Raw genomic sequence first — 20,241 nt, forward strand, 5'->3', positions numbered from 1 at the left:
GGGGAATCGTTGCAAACAGTGCAAACAGCTCCAATCATCTGTACGTTGACATGCCACCATCGACAACAACTGGACACCCAGTATGAGTGTCTTATACAAAGAATTCACAGCACCACTGTCCTCTTACATGCAATAGCGCGGCAGACCATTTTGTCAAGTCCGTTGTACCCCGCACACAATCGCATTTGCTCCGTTTACTTGAACCTCAATTTTCCCAAGTTGAACTGACGGGCCACATCCATTATGGTACGTACGTCCCCTAACGACCACATTGCCCAACTAATCGTATCTCAGTCACAATCATTGCGCCCATACCTTCAGTGTGTGCGATCCTCTCTCACAGCCGCCCTCGCAATTTCCAACTTTGCTTCGCAGACGTCAGAACGGCATAATGTTCCAGAGGTGGAGGCGGCTACTTCCCCAGAAGTCCTACTAAACCCCCTTACAATTGCGCGTAACGAAAACGAAAAAGTCCTTATTGAACCAAGTGTCAACAGCATCAGAGTCAGCATTCGGATTAAGCAGGCGGACGAGATCGAGAATATTCTAGTGCACAAATTCACCAGATTTTTGACTCAAAGAGCAGAGGCGTTCTTCATTCTGCGACGGAAACCTGTGAAGGTTAGCTACCCTCGAAACATAGCACATAACGCGGAAATTGCCATGGCTGACATAGTCTAGGGCTACGACATATCTTTTTTGATAACCAATTTCCATACGGAGGCTATGTTAAAGCATAAGCTAGTTGACTTTATCATAGAGTTCATGGAGGAGGTGGATAAGGAAATATCGGAAATGAAACTCTTTGTGCGTAAACGGCCTTCGCGCCCGACTATGCGGACTCTCTGGCTACCTCCTCATCGGGTTTATTACATTAGGTTTCCTCTACTAACCGTTTTGTGTTTAGCTGAATGCTAGGGCGAGATTTGTGGCGGAATCATTTTTGACTCCTGTAAGTGTAATCATCACTTTCGAAGATCTATACAGGTGCTAACATTTGTGATGCAAGTTTGATTAATTAATTACATGCCTTGTACCTCCGTGGCAATGGGTTTTATGCGATATTTTTTCTCTTCCAGCATTCTAGTTTATATCCTTTTTTTTCCCCCAGCTATAATTCGGAATGTCATGTCCGTTTTGAGCCTTTCCCTGGTGTAGATCCTAATAGAACCCATTATGTGTCCTTGTGCAGATTTTCTGTTCTAAGGCAATGTAAATTATGCCGCCCAGCATAATTTCCTTTTCTTTTCAATTCTATGATCTCCTGCCGGTGGAATATATACTTGTATCATCTCACATATTCCACTTCAGTATTTCGTTTTCTTCTACCATTGAATCATCTGCCGGACATGAAAAGCGCATTACATTGATTGGCACCAGTCAGCATTATCCGGTTTTCTGAGATTTCTGTCCGCATTTCTCCCTAGCCATCAGCCAGGCTATCTTGCGATTTTGACGCTTCCATTCATCAGCTGAGTGGAGACCCTCCGGACGCAGTATTAACATCATATCCGCTTGCTCTCTTCCACCTCGCCATCGAGTTATCTATGTAGTATATGCCTCACATACACAGTTATGCGATTTATACTAAACTACAGCATTCAAAAACAAAGAGCTGGACTTTTGTTAAGTACCACAATTGCTTTGTGAATAGACCAGAGCCCAAGGCATATATGAGTTTGATCATTAACATCCAATGTGATGCAAACCGAACCCCCCAGTATAACTATCCTTCTGGTCATAACATACCTACCTATCATCCATGTGCGAAACCTCTCATGGCAGTTCTAAGCAACGACTAAGCGGAACACACAAATCTCATGAAACAAATCGGTTTTTAATTTCATGTTTCATCCATCCTCCCCTCTTTCATCAACAGGCACTACAGCAAACACCTCCTCTAGTTGGCTTTTGCTGCCAAATGTGGGATCATCTTTCCTCTTCATTCGACCCTTTTGTTTCGGCAGATTGTTCTGCTGTTGATCGAGTTTAGCACGTCCATCACGCACTCGCGTCGAGCTTCGTCAAGAAGAGTTTCAAAGCTATGGCCACTCTTTTCAGGTATAAAATGTCGGGAAAGGCTCGAGGCTACTGGAGGGAGAACCCGCCTAATTTTCCGTATACCGCTCCGGCGATACTCGCTTCTAACGATGACAGTGGAGCATCTGAGAACGATTTGTTGGGTCACAAGCGTGGACGTACCCACATCAGCAGCGATGGATATAAGTTCTCAGCCTCAGAGTATGAATTTTGCAGCGATTATGGAAGTATATCCGTGCCCTCGGATGCGACTTCAGAAGAAGAAACCGAAAAATTTCCTGATTTCGTTGACAATGGTTTCAATGCCCACAATTACCTCCCAACTCCCAACGGTAGTCAACAGTATCACGTCCCTCAATACCTCCCACTTCAGTTGGCTGGATACACTTACTATCCCTGCAGCAGCCCCGAACAGAAGTCAACCGGATATCAAGTGGGTTATAACTTCTATCCCAGCGTGCCATATTTGCCACGTTATTCTCCTTTTGTGATGAAAGCGAGCCGTCATTTCCCGATGCTTGATCAGGGACTTGGAATGGGTCAAAATGGCGGGCTCAATGGCAATTTTGAGGAATATGAATATAATAAACTCACGGGTCTTGCTGCTTCTGTTGTATCTATGGGCCACACAAAAAATCCTTCAGCAGTGAATCCAAATGCCGTTGGGGCAAACCGTCACTTTGTTGGGGTTACTGAGACAATGGGGCAAAAGGGAGGTGATGTCCTTTCGTCTGTCACTCTGGCGACGTCCATGGAACATGATCCTTCATTCTTGACTGCACAAACCTTTCAGCTTCCATCTGACCACAACTACGCCACGCAGCATCAGAACCCAGCGCCAGCAGCGTCCCCGATGACTGCGACCACTGCGATGGCTGTCACAATGTCAGCCGCACATAACGGTCCTTACGGCTACGCTGGCAATCCGGTCTGCTACCCATACGCGATGCCGTTCGACAACGGGGCAAGATACAGCCTACCACCCAGATTTGGGGTTATCAAAATTACCAATGTGCGTTATATCAGATCCCTGGCGTGTTCATTTCCAGTATTGCTCCTCCATTATAAGCAAGCGTGATAGTTCCGGGGTTGTTCATGGGGTCTCTGAGAGACGGACGGATTTCTTAACATGGAAGTCATGTTAACATGATTCTAGATCCCTTATGCAGTGACCAAGCACGAGATCCTGCAGTTTCTTGGTCGTAACGCCAGGCCCTTGACACCTGATTTAGGATGCGCTGTGCATATTATCATGGAACGTTCGACTGGGAAGACAATGGACTGCTACATTGAATTCCCAACTAAGGCCGATGCGGAGTGTACGCTTGCTTGGGTCAACCGTGGTCTAGACACTTGCCAGACTCCAAAATTGGGCAATCGTCATGTGGTAGTCAGAGCTAGCAATCAGGACGAGTTGCTCAAAGATCTCTTTCCGCGTGCCAAAAATATTGATTGGAGAAACGGAATTCCTCATGTGAGAGCTGGAATAGAGAAATATTGCTCTGGGTTTCAGGGTTTTTTGACTGGAGAGGAAATTTTCTGCACGGTTCGCCATGCTGAGATGCCTCAACGCGTATGTTGTAATAATACATTGGGCCGCTGCCTGGGAATTCTTGGACACTGATCTCCCTGATGTGACAGTCCGTTTACTGCGCAAAGTGCCTTCAGCGCCCTTACGAAAATATGATGAGTACTTTATATAAGGTACGCCCCTTCTCCACGATATTTGGCGATGTTCCTAATCCCAGTCCCAGTTCCCGTGGTATGCGACCTACTTTTACACCGTTGAAGATCGCAATCAGATTTTTTCTGCTACTCTTCGCCTGATTCATGCTTTGGTGCCGCAAGTAGAGCGAGGTCAAACTATTGGACTCGACTCGCGCCTTGTTTGGGAGCTACTAGAAGCGGGACTGCGCTGCCCTGTCTTTAATGATCGCCAGAAGTTTGTTCTCAATATTGCTGCCAAAAACTATCGCGTGGCTGCATCTCCCACTGCACGATTCTGGCCATTTGATACACTCACCCGCAAACCTAACGCTACTGAGGAACACGTCATGGTATGGAAATCCCCAAAACTTAACCTATTTGCTTATGCTAATGCCGTATCTCATAGCAATATGCTGAATTGATTGTAGCCGGTTCTGCTACCAAGAACCCTGGCACCTATGTCCTGGCTAACACCTGGCATCCTGTCATGCATGCAGGCTCTCCTTTTGGGAAGGTCTGGCTTGAGTGGGGCTGGGGAAACACCCATCACAAATGGCAGACCGCGGTGGACTATGAAATTAGTGTTTTGACTCAGCTAGTCACTGAGGGTGTTAAGAGCAAACGTGGAACAGAGAGTCCTTCTCACTCTCTTCCATCCTCTGCTTCGTCTCCTTCAGTTTCTGTTGATGGTCCTTCTTCGGTTTCAGGGCCTATCTCTGAAAATATTTCCCAATCCGTTTCGCCCGCCGTGCTTCGTTACCCGGTTCGGCATACCCACAGCCTAAGCCGCCAGGCCAGGTCTGCTCCCATCAATTTCATCCATGACGCGTGTTCAACCAATGTGCCAGACTGCAAAGATGATGCCTCCCGTTCTAATCAGGCTAATCGTCGCAAACCCTCCAACTCCTTTTCAGGATTCGCTGATACTCGCGTTATCCCCCATAACATGTTTGGAGCTGTGGGTACTCGTCGCCGCACCCGTGCTGCAACCAATGGAAGTCGTCATTCTCCAGTGCCTGAGGTCGATGAAGGCTGCTATGAGCGATCTGTATGAGTGTTCGCATATCACATGATTCCGTTAATGATCACGTAGGTTTCATTAACTTTACGAATTTCGCTCCCATCTGAAGCTCCCAACTGAGCCACTCTAATTGTTTTTTTTTTCCTGGGATTTTTCTGATTTTTCTTATTTGGGTTTCCTTTTGTTCTTGTGATCTTTTTGTCGGAAATTTTCTCTTTGGGCTTAATTCCCGGATATACGGCTTGTCTCAAATTGCGCTGGGGAGAAGGACGACCAGTGATCTATTCCACAGTATCCGTCCATAAGAATAGTGCCTACTAGGCGAGGAAGTGTTGGTCGAATATCATATTTGCCAATGGCAAAACCGGGGGGTAAATCTTGCAAATTGGCTTGGTTTTCCTCCTTCCTTTCTTTCTTGTATTTTCTTTGTCTATCTCACGGTTCCTTTGACGATGGATTTCGACTTTCATGAAGTGGAATACTGCTTCTCGTACCATGAAAGCGATAGATTTATCCGTTTGTTTGTTTGTTTTACTTCCGTGGGGTCCAAGTGTGTGGCCATGATTTACAGCGAAATTGGGCGCAGGAACATCCGCGCTACGATGATGAATAGGATCGGCCTAATGAATTACTGATGCAATTGTTCGCTTTAGTTACGTTTCTTCGGAGCTTCCCTTCCTCCCCCCCATTTTCTTTTTTATGAACTTGACATTCGGTTCCCCTACGTGACGCTGTCGTATTCCCATGTGCGGCTTATCGTCTTGTGGGCCTGTAGCTGGTTTTGAACAAAAATATGTCAAGCACAGGTAGTTAGTTAGCCAGTTAGTTAGTTAGCAAAGCAATAACAAATGAAGGCCAAAAGTTGCCTATCGTATTATTTGCTGTGGCTGTAGAAAAAGAATAGTCCGTAGGTGGTAGCTTTCCTGCGTCCGGGAGATCACCAACCGTGGCATCAATGTCAGATTCTTTGAAAGGATAAAGACATTATCGCACGAAACATGGCCTCATAATATCTGGTATGCTTGAGGAAGATTAGACGGAAAACTGCCCGCTACAAAAGCAGCAAGCTATAGAAATTTTTATAGAACGCCTTGGATCAACTCAAATCAAAGATACAGAAAGGACGGCTCACCCTCCTCACTCATACTATCGCCGAATAGATCAAGTTTCCTTCGAGCAACCTTTGGCCCCATCGCGGCTCTACTCCGCCTTAATCCCTCCTCCCTTTTCCTTTCCCTTCGCACTTCAGGATCTTCCCAACCAGCCCTTCTTGAAGAAAGATCACCGGCATGCCCGGTACTAAGTTCCTGTAATTTCGTCCAGAATCTATCTCGCCGGTTTGCGTTCGTCTTAAACCTCTCATTTGCAACTGCAAGCAACATGCGGAGATAAGCTTCAGAAACTAGGCTCTTAGCAATGACGTCCTTGCTTTCACTTTTGATGAATTGTTGATGGAACCCGATGATAGACTCAAGGGCAAGTCCGGATGAACGGACTGCCACAATGGGGTACGCTTCCAAATCATTTAAACACCGCAGGCTTTGTATGCCACTTTCTCGGAAACCGGCCATTGTGGCAGCTGCGAGGACCGGCTGGGCATGTTGTAGAGATGATGCCATAATGTGGAGAATCTGTGATACCATGTTAGGCATTATTCATACATTTTGAGGGGAATAGTGACGATTGCAGAAAATTGGACAAACAACAACAGCAGACACTGACCATTGGTTCAAAATGAAAACGGACAAGTCTCAAGCTACCGGAATGGTTTATTGTTCCAATTTTCTCGTCCATGGGAACCAGATTAAACATCCTGTGAAGATAATTGCCTTCACAATCCAGGTCTATCTCCACCGGCTCATGGGATACGAATAACCAGTTACCACTCCCTTTACCTCCAGTGGGTGCAAACTGCGGTGGTCTTTCTGAACTTTCTCCGATATCCCCCTCTGCTTCCACGATCTTCCGATCATCTTCTTTGGCAGAAGAGCCTTCTTTATCTCCTAGTCCTTTCCTTTCTCTTCCACTTCCACCCCCTTCTAGGAATACGCTGATTCTTCCGGCGCAGCTGCTTGTCGTAACCAGGCCTGGCATTTGGTTGATATTGTGAATCAAATCGCGGATCCCCGCATCTATAGATCCCTTGGGTGAGAGATCTGTATATTTTTCATCTGGGACAGACAGATCGCGTATAATCTTCTGCTTTTTAGCCTTGAAGCCGGGTCCAGGGGAGGCCATATCCACCGAACCGAGTTCGATTTACTCTCCTCAGAGCGAAACAAGATATCGATCCAATCGGGACAGGATCAAAGAGGGTTTATGACTCAATCAGCTTTGTCTTAATTATGATAGTGGCTGGTAGGCAATGAAATGTAGATTAGATTTCGCGCAAGTTATATTTGCTCTCCTGACGAATCTGCTTTTGAGTACAGAGGGTGATGTAAATATGGTAACGGATGCCCGTGAAAAATCCACATGCCTCTTGAGTATTTCAGCTGTTCTCCCCCACCAACAAACAAATGCAATTTTCCTTTTTGCCCTGTCCCTTAGAGCGCTCCATCCAAGACAAACAATGGAAAACATATTTCACTCGATGTGCTCAGAGCCAACTGGCAATGCTCCCATTAGTTAGTTTCGCGCTAACTAGCTGAAGCTTTGTCTCCCGGGTCTCTTTGGAGAATCATGGCTTTTCCAATTAGCCTTCAATGAATTTCACCATTTCAAACGATAATAAATAGCTTGAAAACCCTCCTCCTTGGACTAATACGTGTACCCATCCGTTGTGACATATACTTACTATTATGTGTGCTCTATTAACGATATTGTAGAAACTATCCACACAGAAAGCCGAATTCTCCAGCCAATATGCCCAGACGTTCCTCCCGACTCGACCTCCGATCAGCGGCTGCCGAACAACAAAAGAAACGAGCCTCTGACAACTCGTTTTCCACCCCAGAAGCAACCAGAAAGTCAAAACGACACAAACTAGCTAAAGATAAACACTCAATCAAAACGAAACCCGCCAAATCGACTGAGGAAAAGAGCAGATACTTCAGGAACCAACCCCTGGGAAGCCTGGATGCGGAGACCACAGAACTCTCAGGGATATCTTCTACTACACCATCTGCTTACGAAGAGGGCGGCGAGAACTCCCTTTCTGTACCATCAGCTACAGATGAATCCGAATCCGAATCCGGGTCTGGACCTGCCAAAAGGCGCGGTGGTTGGGGTTGGGCAAGCGGACGGAAGAAAGCAGCAACAACCGCACAGGGCGCTGCCAGGGTAAAAGCCGGTTCATCTGCTAAGCCAGCAGAAAAGGGAAAGGAGCTATGGCGGGAGGGTGTGAAAACCGGTCTAGGACCTGGGAAGGAAGTTTTCATTAAGCTCCCCAAACCTAGGGATGCGGGTGATACACTCTACGAGGATCATACAATTCATCCGAATACAATGTTATTCCTCAAGGATTTGAAGGCAAATAACCAGCGCGAGTGGCTGAAGAGTAAGTACAAACGAATGTTTTATGTGGTATTGTTTATTTGCTCACCAGGAATAGTGCATGATGCGGATTTTCGGACCTCAAAACGCGACTGGGACACATTCGTTGAAAGCCTGACGGAGAAGATCATTGAGAAGGATAGCACAATTCCAGAATTGCCTGCTAAAGATTTGGTATTTACGCAACATGTTGACCTCATCCGCCTCGACAGAACTAACAACGTCCCTTGGGGTCATTTTGTAGGTGTTCCGTATCTATCGAGACATTCGATTTAGTAATGATCCCACTCCGTACAAAGTATGTCCCGCAAGAACTCAGTATCCTTCCGCCTCAAGCCTCAGTTACATTGTTTCAGAGAATGGGAATATCGCTAACGCGTTACAAAGCCTCATTTCTCGGCAGCATGGTACGCGTTTTACGAGTTGACCGCATTTAACCGCACCGATCTCAATGACGGCGCAGTCAGCCAAAGAGCAGAGCTGATAAGTATTTAGGTCTCGCACAGGACGCAAGGGCCCTTACGCCGCATATTACGTGCATGTAGAGCCTGGTAGTTGTTTTATTGGTAAGTTGCACGACATGTGTGCCTTCTCGCGTGATGTCTCTTACTGGCGAAATTAGTCGATCCTCAAACAGGGACCTAAACCATTGGACTCGGTTTACTTTGTCCATCATATATAGCGCTGTCCGTATTTATTTAGTTGATGGTGCCTGGCGATAACTGGCTCGTTCCCATCTGGTGGTGCATATATTTGAATATTGGCAAAGTGAATTTGTTGCTTCGACAAATCGAGCGAGAACAAGATGCGAATCTGGCCTACACTGACCATAACCTGAATCAGGCTCGGGCCTCTGGCATCCAGAAGCTGAAAAGCTCGCCCTGCTTCGCCGAGACATTGACCAGAATTCACTACGAATCAAGAACGTGTTGAACGCGGTGGACGTTAGGGAGGAGATTTTCAACGGCATTCCGAAAACTAAAAAGGAGGCCGTTTTGGCATTTGTCAGTCAGAACCAGGAGAGCGCGCTGAAAACTAAACCAAAAGTAAGATAAACGAATCCTCATCTATGTAAAGTCAGCGTGGAATATAGGTGGGATCTTACCCGTCCACTTCCTCGACTTCCCTTCATCACACCGTTATTTTCCAATGGCCCGACCTCAAAACCGCGTGCATTGAACTGTCACTTCCAACACAATCCAAGGCGTGAGTCCATGTCACCAGCGGTCTAGAATATTCCCTTGGGCTTGCCGATCTCTTCTTCCACGAGGTGTGACAGTTGTACAGCGGATTTGAAATACCCAGCAATTTCCCTATCAAAAGACCTTTCATGGACCCAGAACTTCATCCCCAACTCTTGGACCATTGGTTGGCTCATTGTTGTCTCGTCCTCATATCCATGTTAATCCACGGGCTGTCTTTGATGGAAGAGAGGTTTGTTGAATGACGGGCTTGTCAACGGGATGCTCCGTCGTTTCCGGAACCTCTGGGCCTTAGCACCTGGAAGGATATCTATGATGTTTCTCCCCTGATAATTTTTCAACAGAAGTGCCCAAGAGGATGGCCATTCAGCTATTTTGAAGCACCTCTGGAATAAAGTTAGGGATGGAGTATCCCGCGCGTTCCGGCCCTCCGCGGCATTTCGCTTAGCCGTAGAAGGCTTAACTACGATTTGCCACATCTACGCTGCTACCGAAGCCCCTGACTCCCTCCTCCAGTTATTGATTATTTCAGAGTTCACGCTATTGTTTCCTTTGTCCACACCATCCGCCCATTCCAAATTTTCGGCCTTCTTAGATTCAAGACTAACACCTTCCCTTGTTGACCAGGGTTACGATGCTGATAACAAGAACATCGATCTTCTGCGGCTCCGTAGCTTTACTATGAGCAAGAAGCTTCAGGACAAGGACCTGTTAGGCCCGACAGCCCGTGATCGGGTCGCACGTATTGTTGGAATCATGGAACCTTTCGTAAGACAATATTACTCCTCCTCCTTCCTCACCCCCCGGTTTAGCCTGGAGCGGTCTTTTCCTTTTTGACTCCTGCTTGGCACCACTACACCAATCCACGGCTTCAGTGTCTCGTGGAGAGCCCACACTCAACCAGAGAAGCCCCCGGCTCCAACGATCACCTGGCAAGGGTTGGGCAACTAGAAAATTGTTTTGTACTCCACCTGAATGTTTGGTTCCCGCGAATTCTCAATAATACAGTCGCAAATCAGACCTCGTGCGGGAAGTTACCCAGCTTAGGGCACTCCTGCGTCCTCAACCCGGGCGCCCCATCAACCTAGCGATTCTGCGCTGATGCTTTCCATTATTTCATATAACCTTGTCATCATACTTTCATCCACTCGATTCAAGAGTTTTTGGGGCTAACATGCATAATTACTGATAGGTCACATATCTAAACAGTGTTGTGATGCCTGACCCTCCTTTAGGGGAAGATCATACAGACGATGATATCGATGGAGACTCCGACCATAGTGAATCTGGCGAAGGTGCCAACGAACCAGAGTAGTAGCGTCGTTAGAGGTAACATGCTGAAAGATGCTGGTGGTCTCTCCTATCTGTCTAGATCCTGGTTAATGCAACAAATATGGGCCCTTAGAAGAGTAACTCATGTGTTGGATCCTTTGGTATTAGCGGAGCAACCTTGCCCTACAAATCGCCTATGCAGCAGGACTGCTTGGTTTTATTTTGCCTTATTAGTCGTGTTTTCCTCCCGTATCTCCTACCCAAGCCTTTTGCATTTACTGGTACCCTATCCCGATCATTTGGACCCATGCAAGAAGCCAATCCGTGGAGAAAGTCCTTGCATCTCCAGTCAACAACTTACGAAGTTCAAAAAATTGAAGCATGCATCATGGTGTATCCATTCAATGCAGATTTTTAGATTTTGTCCTATCATTATTGAAGCCTACCGTCCATTGATGCAGATAACCCTCACAAACAGTGCAGGCTTAGGCGTCTCCCAAGCATACACAACCGGCAACAGCTACAAACTTGCGTTCAGGTGGGTCGCTCAGGAGGAGAACAAAATATGCCTTCTTGTTTTAAATAACCAAACATAAGAAAGGGAGGGCTCGCTCGTATCCCCGAGCCTCCACTTGACTTTGCCCCGTTGTACTTCCCTCTTTCTACTCCTTTGTCCTGCTCCTCTTTATTTTTTCGACTCTTGGTCCCTTGTCTCCCCTTTCCCCACCTTTCTAGTCCATCCCAGAACGAAACTTCGAGCATGAATTGCATGCCTCCATTTGGTTGGAACAAGCCCTTCCTCTCTCGACTGGTAAGGATGGTAAGAACCTCCAACTTAATCCTTCTCCGAGAGAGGTGGAACCCCAGCTTAAGTGGGCCCGTCTTGCGAGCAGATTTAAGTTACAGACATTTCATATCCAATTCGCAGAACTGTTATAAATTCTACCTAAGTTATTTTTTATTTCTTTATATTTTTATTCTTTTGCTTTTGCTTTTTGCCTTTTTACTTTTTACTTGTATTTTATTTGATTTTTTTTTTTGGACGAACTTGGAACAAAATGGATGGGCCCACTGAACGGGTCCCTGAAAGCGCTCGCAACCTGTGGCGGGTAAAATGGCTAAGCTGGGGCGGTGATCCTCCCTACATACGCAGGGTTATACATATATATATATATATCTGTTCTGTTCTATTTCTAGCTCTGTAGAAAGTACAGTAAGTATCATCCAGGTGAGCGGGCGGGGGTTTCCATCCATCATATGGATAGAGCTGGTAATGCAGTTATATATGACATTTATCCAGGACCCGAAAATGCAAAGCAGAGCGCTTCTTACAGTTGGTGTGTTCTACAGTAACAATAAACAATAGTATAGTATGCAAATCCTAGGTAGACAGCTGGGAGTATCGATGGCATGTTTGTTTCTGATTTCCTTCCACGTAACGAGCACTGAAGGGGGTTTCATAAATTCGTTCTCCACCCCGGGCCCCCGGGGGCGGGTTCCTTCAACCCTACCATATGTATCTGGAAAAGAAATCTGCTCGCAGGATACTATGGGGCTGTATATATATATATATAGGTATAAACTCTGTGAATGTTTAGGCAGCTTCTAGCGAGGGTTTGAAATGCAGAGACATATATATAATAGTATACATACGCTGCCCTCTATAATTATTATAATTCGGCTCAACAGCTCAAAATGGAAAGGAAGGGGAAAACAACAGACGAGAGACATGATTCACTGTAACCACTACTGCATATGCCATCCTCTTAGCCTGGCAGACTTGGAAGCAATCGCCCTTGATCGCTGTTAAAAGTCTCAGTCAGAATAACATATTTGCTGAGAACTGCCACGTTGTCTATATAGACAGACGGTGCACGAAAAATGTACCCAGGCTAACGTATAACACCGGCATAAAAAAACAAAAAAGAGGGGATATATGTCTCCCTACACATTTTGAATCATCAGATATGTGCACCTTGGGGTAGCCGTGGCACAATTACCCAGAACACACGTACGTCAGATCAGTAGTTTGGGGGGGGATGGAATATTAGGAGCGCCCTTTCTTTCCCCTCAAGATGCAAATGATGGATTGGTGTGATTCTGCAAGTTGCCCTAAGTAGACATCACTGTAGCAAATAGAAGTACACTCAAGTACTTTTTGTATAATGGAGAAGTTGCCAGAAGGGATCAGCTTCCCCTCTCCGCCTCTTCCGCCCACGCCAATGCGTTTCAATCATCCAGTTGGGAATGAGAAATTCTTGGTGTCAGGGCTATGGAAAGTCCAGTGATGTTGTGTTGTCAATCACACACTCCTCCAATTTTTATTGAAGAAAATGCACGATACGGAGCAACAGAAGATTTCGATATATTTGCGTTCCCTATTGAGGATTAGGCAAGATCTGGTCTGTCTGGTAATCACGTCCGTGCAGGTATGTGTGGTGTACGGAGCCACATACAGTTTATCGCAAATGCATGTAACTAACTTTTTTGAGTTCACTATGTATGTGCGCCTAGGGCCAAAGAGTGAAGTCGAAAAGTAAAACATCCTATCTCACATTTGGATGCGAACTGGATGGCGATATTGGCTAGATTTGTAGGAGCGAACCTGACAGAAACTGAAGCTCGGAAGCCAGTAGCGGTACGGAGATCAATGGCTCATCTCATTGATAACTGGCGATGAGCTCATATCAGTGGCGCAGATTCAGCTAATAACCATAGTCTTTCTCTCTCTTTTCTTTTTCTTTCTTTTTTTATTATTGGGATCATAGCCGTTAGTCCTATCAGTGAAGTAAGTAAGGTTCATAAGTCGAGAAAGTGACAGATCGGGCAGGCATTTTTATCTCCCCGTCGCCTCGTTTTTGTGGCTTTATGGGATAAATATGGATCATTCATTTTTATTCATTTCGGCGAGAATAGAATCTGCAAGAAACAATAATAACAATAAGCTTCGACGAGCAGCCAGGATGTGCAGGTTCGTCAAGAGATATGCATCCGCCCGTTTAAAAATAAGAAATGCATAGGCATCATCGTAAATGTGCTCAGTATAGCAGATGCACAGTGTTGTACTTTGTGTATCGCACTCTAAGCAGGCTCTGTTCCTGGTGAATCAGCCATAATTTCCCCTTGGTCGTGGATGAGAAGAGAACAGTTGTAATAATAATGTTCCTGCGACACCATTGCATCATCTGGATGGATAAATACGGGGTACTTAAAACTCCGTGACCGAAGGTGTTCCGAACTGTCACTCTGTTGTTCTGTATGCAAATGTCGTGGCTCCGGATATCAATCTCGGTTGTCCGTATGTGTCCCAGGAGCTTCCAGTTTCTTCATAGGGATGTGCATCTGAGATAAAACTTCCCTCTTCTTCTTTTCTCGGCCTGTATCGCTGGGGCACCTTCCTCAGCCATACGATAAAGCGATGACAAGCCCGCCACGCCTGAAATCTGATTGTTCAGGACAATGAGAAACCAAGAATGGCCAATCCCCCATGTCTTGGTGGCATGGTCATGGCGAGCTCGGATTGGCTGCTTCCCAAACACATGACCAAATTCATATGCGGGTCTAGGCGGGAAGACAAGGATAAGGTGTGATTTAAGTTTGTGTGGAACCAGAGTTGGGTAGCGAGGGGGCCGGCTGAGGGATTGCAAAAAGAAAAGAAAAGCAAAGCGAAAAATGAAAATCAAGCAAAGATCGAATGGAAATGGGCCAGTTGGGATCCAAAGCCCAGATGTCCTGCGTGTCTCTGTGAGTTGTGCGACCTCAGGCAGCCCACTTAGCCCAGCCAAATGGATGTCTGAGTTACCCACCAGCTGGGACCAAGCCTTCCTTCCTTGACTTCAAGTTCGTCTCGCATTTCCGTGCTCTCACTGGTGTCGAGTGGAGATGTGCCATTTTGGGTGAAAGATAGTCGGATGGATTACGCAAGGGAGGCGGTGACAAACTTGCATTAGCGGCGACGTTTACCCATTTCCTGGCCTGTTTGCTGGGACGGACAGGCGCAGTCTAGCACCGACTAGCCAGCCCAGAGGCAACGCTGGATTGGCCTGTGCCCGCGATGGATGGGGACCACCCAACAGCCTACAGGGGGGTGGGACTAAGGGAGAGCAGGAACTAGGAAGAAAAAAGAGGGTTGGTCATGAAGGTCAGCTAGGGAGCAAAAACGCTTGCATATGCGCCATGTGACTGGTCCGATGGACCTTGTGCTGCCACTCCAGGACTCAGGACTCCGGACTCCAGATTCCACGCTGCCCTATGGTCTACACAGTGCGCAGTACGCAGTAGCAGAGTACGATGGACGACGACAGCGAAGGACAGCCGCCGAGCCCGGTTAGCGGAGGTGCAGGCCGGGGTGGGACGGCAGCAGGAAGGCGCCCGTTCGATTGGCCGTCGCCAGTGCTGGGTGCGGATTGCAGGGATGCCCCGATTGACCCGAACAAAACGTGGGTTGGCAGGGGTTGATTTGAGTACGGCGCCGTTCGGTCGTTCTGTTCGGTATCGTCTGCGTATTTCCGCACGCTGGTGTACCGTATTATCAAAACGGTATGGTACCTGCTGTTTTTCCCTTACCGATACCACCCAAAGTTGGGAATGTGGTCCAACATGGATAGAGCTGCTTCCCACGTATGTTGCCATATGCAAGTGGGTTTATCAGGAGTAGTTGATTTCTGCACTGCTGTCTAAGCGATCATGGGAAAGAACTGGATAAGCCGATCAAACCTTGTCGGGCTGGTATCAGGATTGTATCCTTTGGGCCTGAATCCTCTCCGTTGCTCATATCAACAGAGAGAGCCGGGTTGAGGGGTGTCATCGCAGCCTCGCCATGGCTGTCACGTCAGTTGCTAGTTCATACCAAAAGAAATATGAATATAAAAATAAAACACCTTCCGATCTCAGAGGGATATTCGCCCTCCAGCAAGCTCGCGTTCTGTGGAGAAGGAAGAGAAAGAAAGTGGCGCAAGTAAGTTAATTCGCTCATTCTACGATCATGTCATGTCGTCACAGATGAATGGGAGGATGAACAAGCACATGATCGCAATGCGATGCAATGCCCCGCGCCTGCATGCTTTGCCCGCATAAACTTGAGAGCCCACCTGCCTGCCTCCCTGGCTGATGTCTGGGGGTGCGACCATCAGTCATGGATCCATGTCAAGCACAGGGAATGTTGTGGTCACTCGATTTCTCGGATTGCTAATGCCCTTTTTTTTTTTTTTTTTTTTCCCTGGCACGGCTATCGGCTGAAGTGTCGGCCAATGACTTTCTACTTTGCTCCTCTAGCTTCCCGTCAACTTTCAAGCGAAGGAGGCGGGAAAGGGGAAACCAGCAGACGGGAGGCAAAAGAAGCAAATCCATATCGGTGTTCCATTCCATTGGCTGCAGAAGAGGGATCGTCGATAATAATGTTTGCCAAGTTATCATTCGGGGCGGCCCGTCACCGATCAAGGCGCGAGTGCCGGGTTGGGGGATGGGTTGGGGGGTGGGTTGGGCAGCCAAATAAGAAGCCGGGCCATGAGAAGCTAGCGGGAGGTGCCTGTAAGCTGGTTTTGAGGAAGTCTTGTGAGTTGTTACAACTTACAAGGTTCCCAGGCGGAGAGATAAGTTAAGAACTGCGGCTGGGCGGGAAGGGAACGGACGGAACTGGGGCCAACGTGTTCGATGTATGCAAGGAAACTCATGCAGCTGCAGGCGGGGATGAAATAAATTGGCGGCCATGGAAGAGCCGGGGTTAGGCATCTTAAGAAAATATCAGAAGAAAATATAAAAATATAGCCATCCAAGACAGCGTCCAATGCAGCGCCAGCCCGTGTGATTTGCTGGGCGCAGCCGAATTTCGTGGTGGTTGCCTGATACGGACAAGATGAGGTTCTTGCTGGCGCCGCTGAGCTGAGCAATCGTCTGACTGTCTGACTGACTGACTGGCAGAGGCAATTTTAAAAATATCCATGGATGTTTATCTTCTTTCCTACCACATGTGACCCCCCAGACTTCCAAGGTTCCAAAGATCTATCGCTGGCTGAAGAAAAACGACAACCAACATCAGCAGCGGTCATCGCCAATTCCAGCCGGGAAACAGACGTGTCGCATCAAAGACAGAACCCGCTGAAGGTCATGATAGCAATGGTAGCCATTGTCTGTATCCTTGATGCACTCCCCGATCACAAGACCTGCGGCATGTGTGCGTGATTATGCAGTCGAGCAGCTATCCCGGCAACTGCCAACAGCCAACCGATGGCTTTGGCTTGAATTCCTGCCTGCCCTAAATCTCTGCATTTCCCTAAAACCTGCAGCGTCCAGCATTCCTCCACCAGGGATGGATATTTACACCCAGAAGTAGGCTATTTACACCTGGCCAAGAATTGACTAATCTTTTATAAGTTTGATGCATACAACAGCTTTACATGCAAAATAACTAGTGCTCAAATGTGGTTCTACAGTGTAAAAGTCAAGAAGAAACCCTACATGATACATCTATTCAATTATCACACTCTCATCTCACTCATCAATTCACTCTTCTGTGATCATCAGCGAAGTGACTCTTTGATATATGTCTTGTATATATTCTCACTAGAAAGAAACAGCTGATTTACTATTTCGTCTCTTGTATCATCTTCATCAGTCAAAATCTCTCAAAATAACTGACTAATTTGTTGAAAGTAGATATTAAAATAGAATTTATGAAACGTTTGATTTGAACAGTCTGATGATTATAGAGGAAATGCCAAAGTGACGGATTGCTCGTGTAGAAGAAAATAAGAGATTTAAGTACTATAGATACTGTAGATGAAGAGATAACGATGTCACTATCAATAACTATTCTCTCAGAGATCATATATATATTATATAGCTCGGATATATACGTATTATTATACCATATTGATTATAGCGTAAGCGGCGGGTCAAGGATCTCGCTGCTTATCTCGGGGGGGTCCTTAGGACTCTACGAGGATAAAGCTATAATATAATGCGTTGTTAGATTGGAAAGTATTCGGACAGAAGGATCAGGTATCGAGGTCGAGGTAGTAGAATGTAGAGGCGAGATTACATCAGAATGATTCACTGGCCCCTAAAAAGCTGAGCCAGCTGCTAGTTATGTACAGTACATCTAGGATCATAGATATATTAAATCTCATATGATGCTGAGGTGATCATACCGCCTTGATCCTGCGATGCCATGTCTTTGGGCAATTACCTTGTCCGACCTAGCGCTGGCACCTGAGCGCGGGTTTCTTACAATATATAATTTCATGAGAATGAGTGAAATGAGGGAGTGGTCATTGAATAGATGCAGGGTTTCTTCTTGACTTTTCGAACTACAGTACATTTGAACACTAGTTATTTTGCATGTAAAGCTGCTGTATGCATTAAACTTATAAAAGATTAGTCAATTCTTGGCCAGGTGTAAATAGCCGTGTAAATATCCATCCCTCCACCGCTATTTCGTGTTTTACACCGCAATTTTTCCCCCTCGCATTCATTGTTGAGCTAGAGGGCTGGTTGTCCAGTGCGTGCCCTCTCTCGTCTGACATTATTATCCTTTGAAAAGGTATTTCTGTAAGTACGTGACACCCGACGCATTGTCCCTCCCTCAGTGGCGGTAGCGTGCTGTGTCTGAGAAAAAAGCCCCGAAAACCTGTGCGGAGATATCCAACGTTTATCTCAACCTCTCACAAAAGCTCTAAGACACAGATGCCACCGTCAATGCAGTAGACATGTGATAGAGGTGTGTTCTCTTCACTAGCTGTCGGTGACAGCTGAACCCGAGACATTAACATTTTCATTTAGAGTACTTGTATATCTTCTCCGTACTTTCTGACATGTCGAGCCGGAGCAGCAACACCGTTCTTATTGAAAATAATCGACCTTTCATGGAGCCATCCATCCATCCCGGCTAAAACCGTAACTATTTTACCCGGGAGGGACACGGGAAATCCGGGTTAGTGCCTCTGCTCCGCCCCGATCTCAGCAAACCAACCATCTTTCCCTAGCCCCTGAAATAACCCCACGGGTCTTTTCCTGGGAGGATTTTGGGGCGTTCAAGTCGACAAATCATCTGTAAAATGCAATCTCGTTGAGTCGTTGCCTCTCTTTGGGGAGGAATAAAATTCTAAGCTCTTTTTTTTCTTCTTGGAATCCCTGACTGGCTTAAGTGCGAATTGAGTCCCACTTATTTATGAGCAAAAATGAAAATGTTATGGATATTGTTCTTTATTTGAAGCCGTGGTAGATATCCGAACCTGGTAATGAGATTGCACGGTACGATCAATAAACTGCATGCATTCAACAGCAAACTATTTCATGCAAATTACTAGTAATTCGACTGTAGATGCCATTAGTTATCACGGCTCAAGATGGGTAATGAAATTTACAAATCAGCCTTCCGGGTTGAAATGTCTATTATTTATAATATAGAAGTAATCTCGGCATCACTTGTCAGCCCTGTGGTCGAATTCCTAATAGCACTTAGCCCTTGTGAACACGCAATATTCCCCGCAAATCAGGGACTCCCGTTTTTTCAACCAATTGGTTGAAAATATACCCCATGCCGCTGTTAATATCAACAAGAAATAAATACATCCACAGATACATACATCAAAAACGCGCTTCTGTCAGGGCTGTATGATACATGTGTTTTTGAACATCCACCCATGCCACACGTCATGTACTACATGTACTCTTTTACTTGGCAGCCAACTTGGCAGCCAACTTGGCAGCCAACTTGGCAGCGACCTTGGTACCCCCAAGAACATCTGAAATTACAGGTGTTGTCTCTATTTTTGGAGAAATTATATGTATGTACATGTACCTACTGCTCAGTCCAAAATGGACAACATTCTACAGGTAAGGGTGAACTGCGTACGTAGGTTTGATTAATTGGTTGCTTCCTGGAAGTCCCTGCTTTTAGTTTTTCTCAATGGGGCATTTGTATTTGTTTATTCTTCCGCTTCTTCTTTTTTTGGACAAAATGTTGGCATGATGCCACGTGACACAACCTATGTAAGTAGTGCTGCAGCTGCTTAATAGGCGGTATTTACCTCAAGCCATGCCATATGGATGAGCCTGGGAACTTTAAACATGCCTCAAGAAGTGAAAGAAGATTATGTACATTTCATTATTGAATCAATGAGATAGCAGATGCTTGTCATCGGAAAAATTTGACTTTTTGACCGATTGATTAGACAAACAATCAATTTTTTCGATCTTCAACTTTATTTTTATTTTTTTTTGACCTGTTACAAACATGCCATGCTAGAGTTCTATTGAGATCCAAACCAGAACATTCCTCATAATGCGCTGTTTAGCACAGAATTTTAGACTGCGGGCTTTTGATTTTGTTCAAAAACGTCGCCGACGGGACCTAAGGATACTCGCGAGCTCTGAAGCGAGAATTCCTCCAGTTGGCGGTTTTAAATACTAGTACTACCCTTGACGCGAAGAGGAAGTATAGATGGGCGCCCCCCGTCACGATATTTGTATTTATTTTATTTATCTATATTTTTAATGTATCGT

General features: G+C 46.1%; 7 protein-coding genes across 7 annotated transcripts; 5 read left to right on the forward strand and 2 right to left on the reverse strand.

Annotated features, from left to right (window-relative positions):
• Window positions 1-243: 243 nt before the first annotated feature.
• HCBG_05611 (uncharacterized protein) lies at window positions 244-1,147 on the forward strand (the record flags this gene model as incomplete). Its single annotated transcript, XM_045432660.1, has 4 exons — window positions 244-621; window positions 682-807; window positions 908-952; window positions 1,010-1,147. The coding sequence occupies 4 exons, from the start codon at window positions 244-246 to the stop codon at window positions 1,016-1,018; spliced, it is 558 nt and encodes a 185-aa protein (XP_045286776.1).
• A 921-nt stretch (window positions 1,148-2,068) lies between these two features.
• Window positions 2,069-4,801, forward strand: HCBG_05612 (uncharacterized protein; the record flags this gene model as incomplete). Its single annotated transcript, XM_045432661.1, has 4 exons — window positions 2,069-3,052; window positions 3,197-3,613; window positions 3,682-3,744; window positions 4,154-4,801. 4 exons carry the CDS (start codon window positions 2,069-2,071, stop codon window positions 4,799-4,801), a joined length of 2,112 nt encoding a protein of 703 aa, XP_045286777.1.
• Window positions 4,802-5,815: 1,014 nt separating this feature from the next.
• HCBG_05613 (DUF207 domain-containing protein) lies at window positions 5,816-7,006 on the reverse strand (the record flags this gene model as incomplete). Its single annotated transcript, XM_045432662.1, has 2 exons — window positions 5,816-6,399; window positions 6,491-7,006. 2 exons carry the CDS (start codon window positions 7,004-7,006, stop codon window positions 5,875-5,877), a joined length of 1,041 nt encoding a protein of 346 aa, XP_045286778.1.
• A 485-nt stretch (window positions 7,007-7,491) lies between these two features.
• HCBG_05614 (uncharacterized protein) lies at window positions 7,492-10,780 on the forward strand (the record flags this gene model as incomplete). The annotated part of the gene is made up of 8 exons (XM_045432663.1): window positions 7,492-8,267; window positions 8,322-8,437; window positions 8,508-8,561; window positions 8,651-8,750; window positions 9,107-9,309; window positions 9,587-9,697; window positions 10,093-10,233; window positions 10,658-10,780. The coding sequence occupies 8 exons, from the start codon at window positions 7,634-7,636 to the stop codon at window positions 10,778-10,780; spliced, it is 1,482 nt and encodes a 493-aa protein (XP_045286779.1).
• A 4,103-nt stretch (window positions 10,781-14,883) lies between these two features.
• Window positions 14,884-15,369, reverse strand: HCBG_05615 (uncharacterized protein; the record flags this gene model as incomplete). Its single annotated transcript, XM_045432664.1, has 1 exon — window positions 14,884-15,369. One exon carries the CDS (start codon window positions 15,367-15,369, stop codon window positions 14,884-14,886), a length of 486 nt encoding a protein of 161 aa, XP_045286780.1.
• Window positions 15,370-16,133: 764 nt separating this feature from the next.
• On the forward strand, window positions 16,134-17,143 carry HCBG_05616 (uncharacterized protein; the record flags this gene model as incomplete). The annotated part of the gene is made up of 3 exons (XM_045432665.1): window positions 16,134-16,266; window positions 16,718-16,909; window positions 17,127-17,143. The coding sequence occupies 3 exons, from the start codon at window positions 16,134-16,136 to the stop codon at window positions 17,141-17,143; spliced, it is 342 nt and encodes a 113-aa protein (XP_045286781.1).
• A 1,939-nt stretch (window positions 17,144-19,082) lies between these two features.
• On the forward strand, window positions 19,083-20,149 carry HCBG_05617 (uncharacterized protein; the record flags this gene model as incomplete). Its single annotated transcript, XM_045432666.1, has 5 exons — window positions 19,083-19,203; window positions 19,422-19,523; window positions 19,573-19,587; window positions 19,637-19,728; window positions 19,985-20,149. The coding sequence occupies 5 exons, from the start codon at window positions 19,083-19,085 to the stop codon at window positions 20,147-20,149; spliced, it is 495 nt and encodes a 164-aa protein (XP_045286782.1).
• Window positions 20,150-20,241: the final 92 nt, after the last annotated feature.

This window comes from Histoplasma capsulatum (genome assembly GCF_000150115.1).
Source record: "Histoplasma capsulatum G186AR genomic scaffold supercont2.7, whole genome shotgun sequence".
NCBI lineage: Eukaryota > Fungi > Ascomycota > Eurotiomycetes > Onygenales > Ajellomycetaceae > Histoplasma > Histoplasma capsulatum.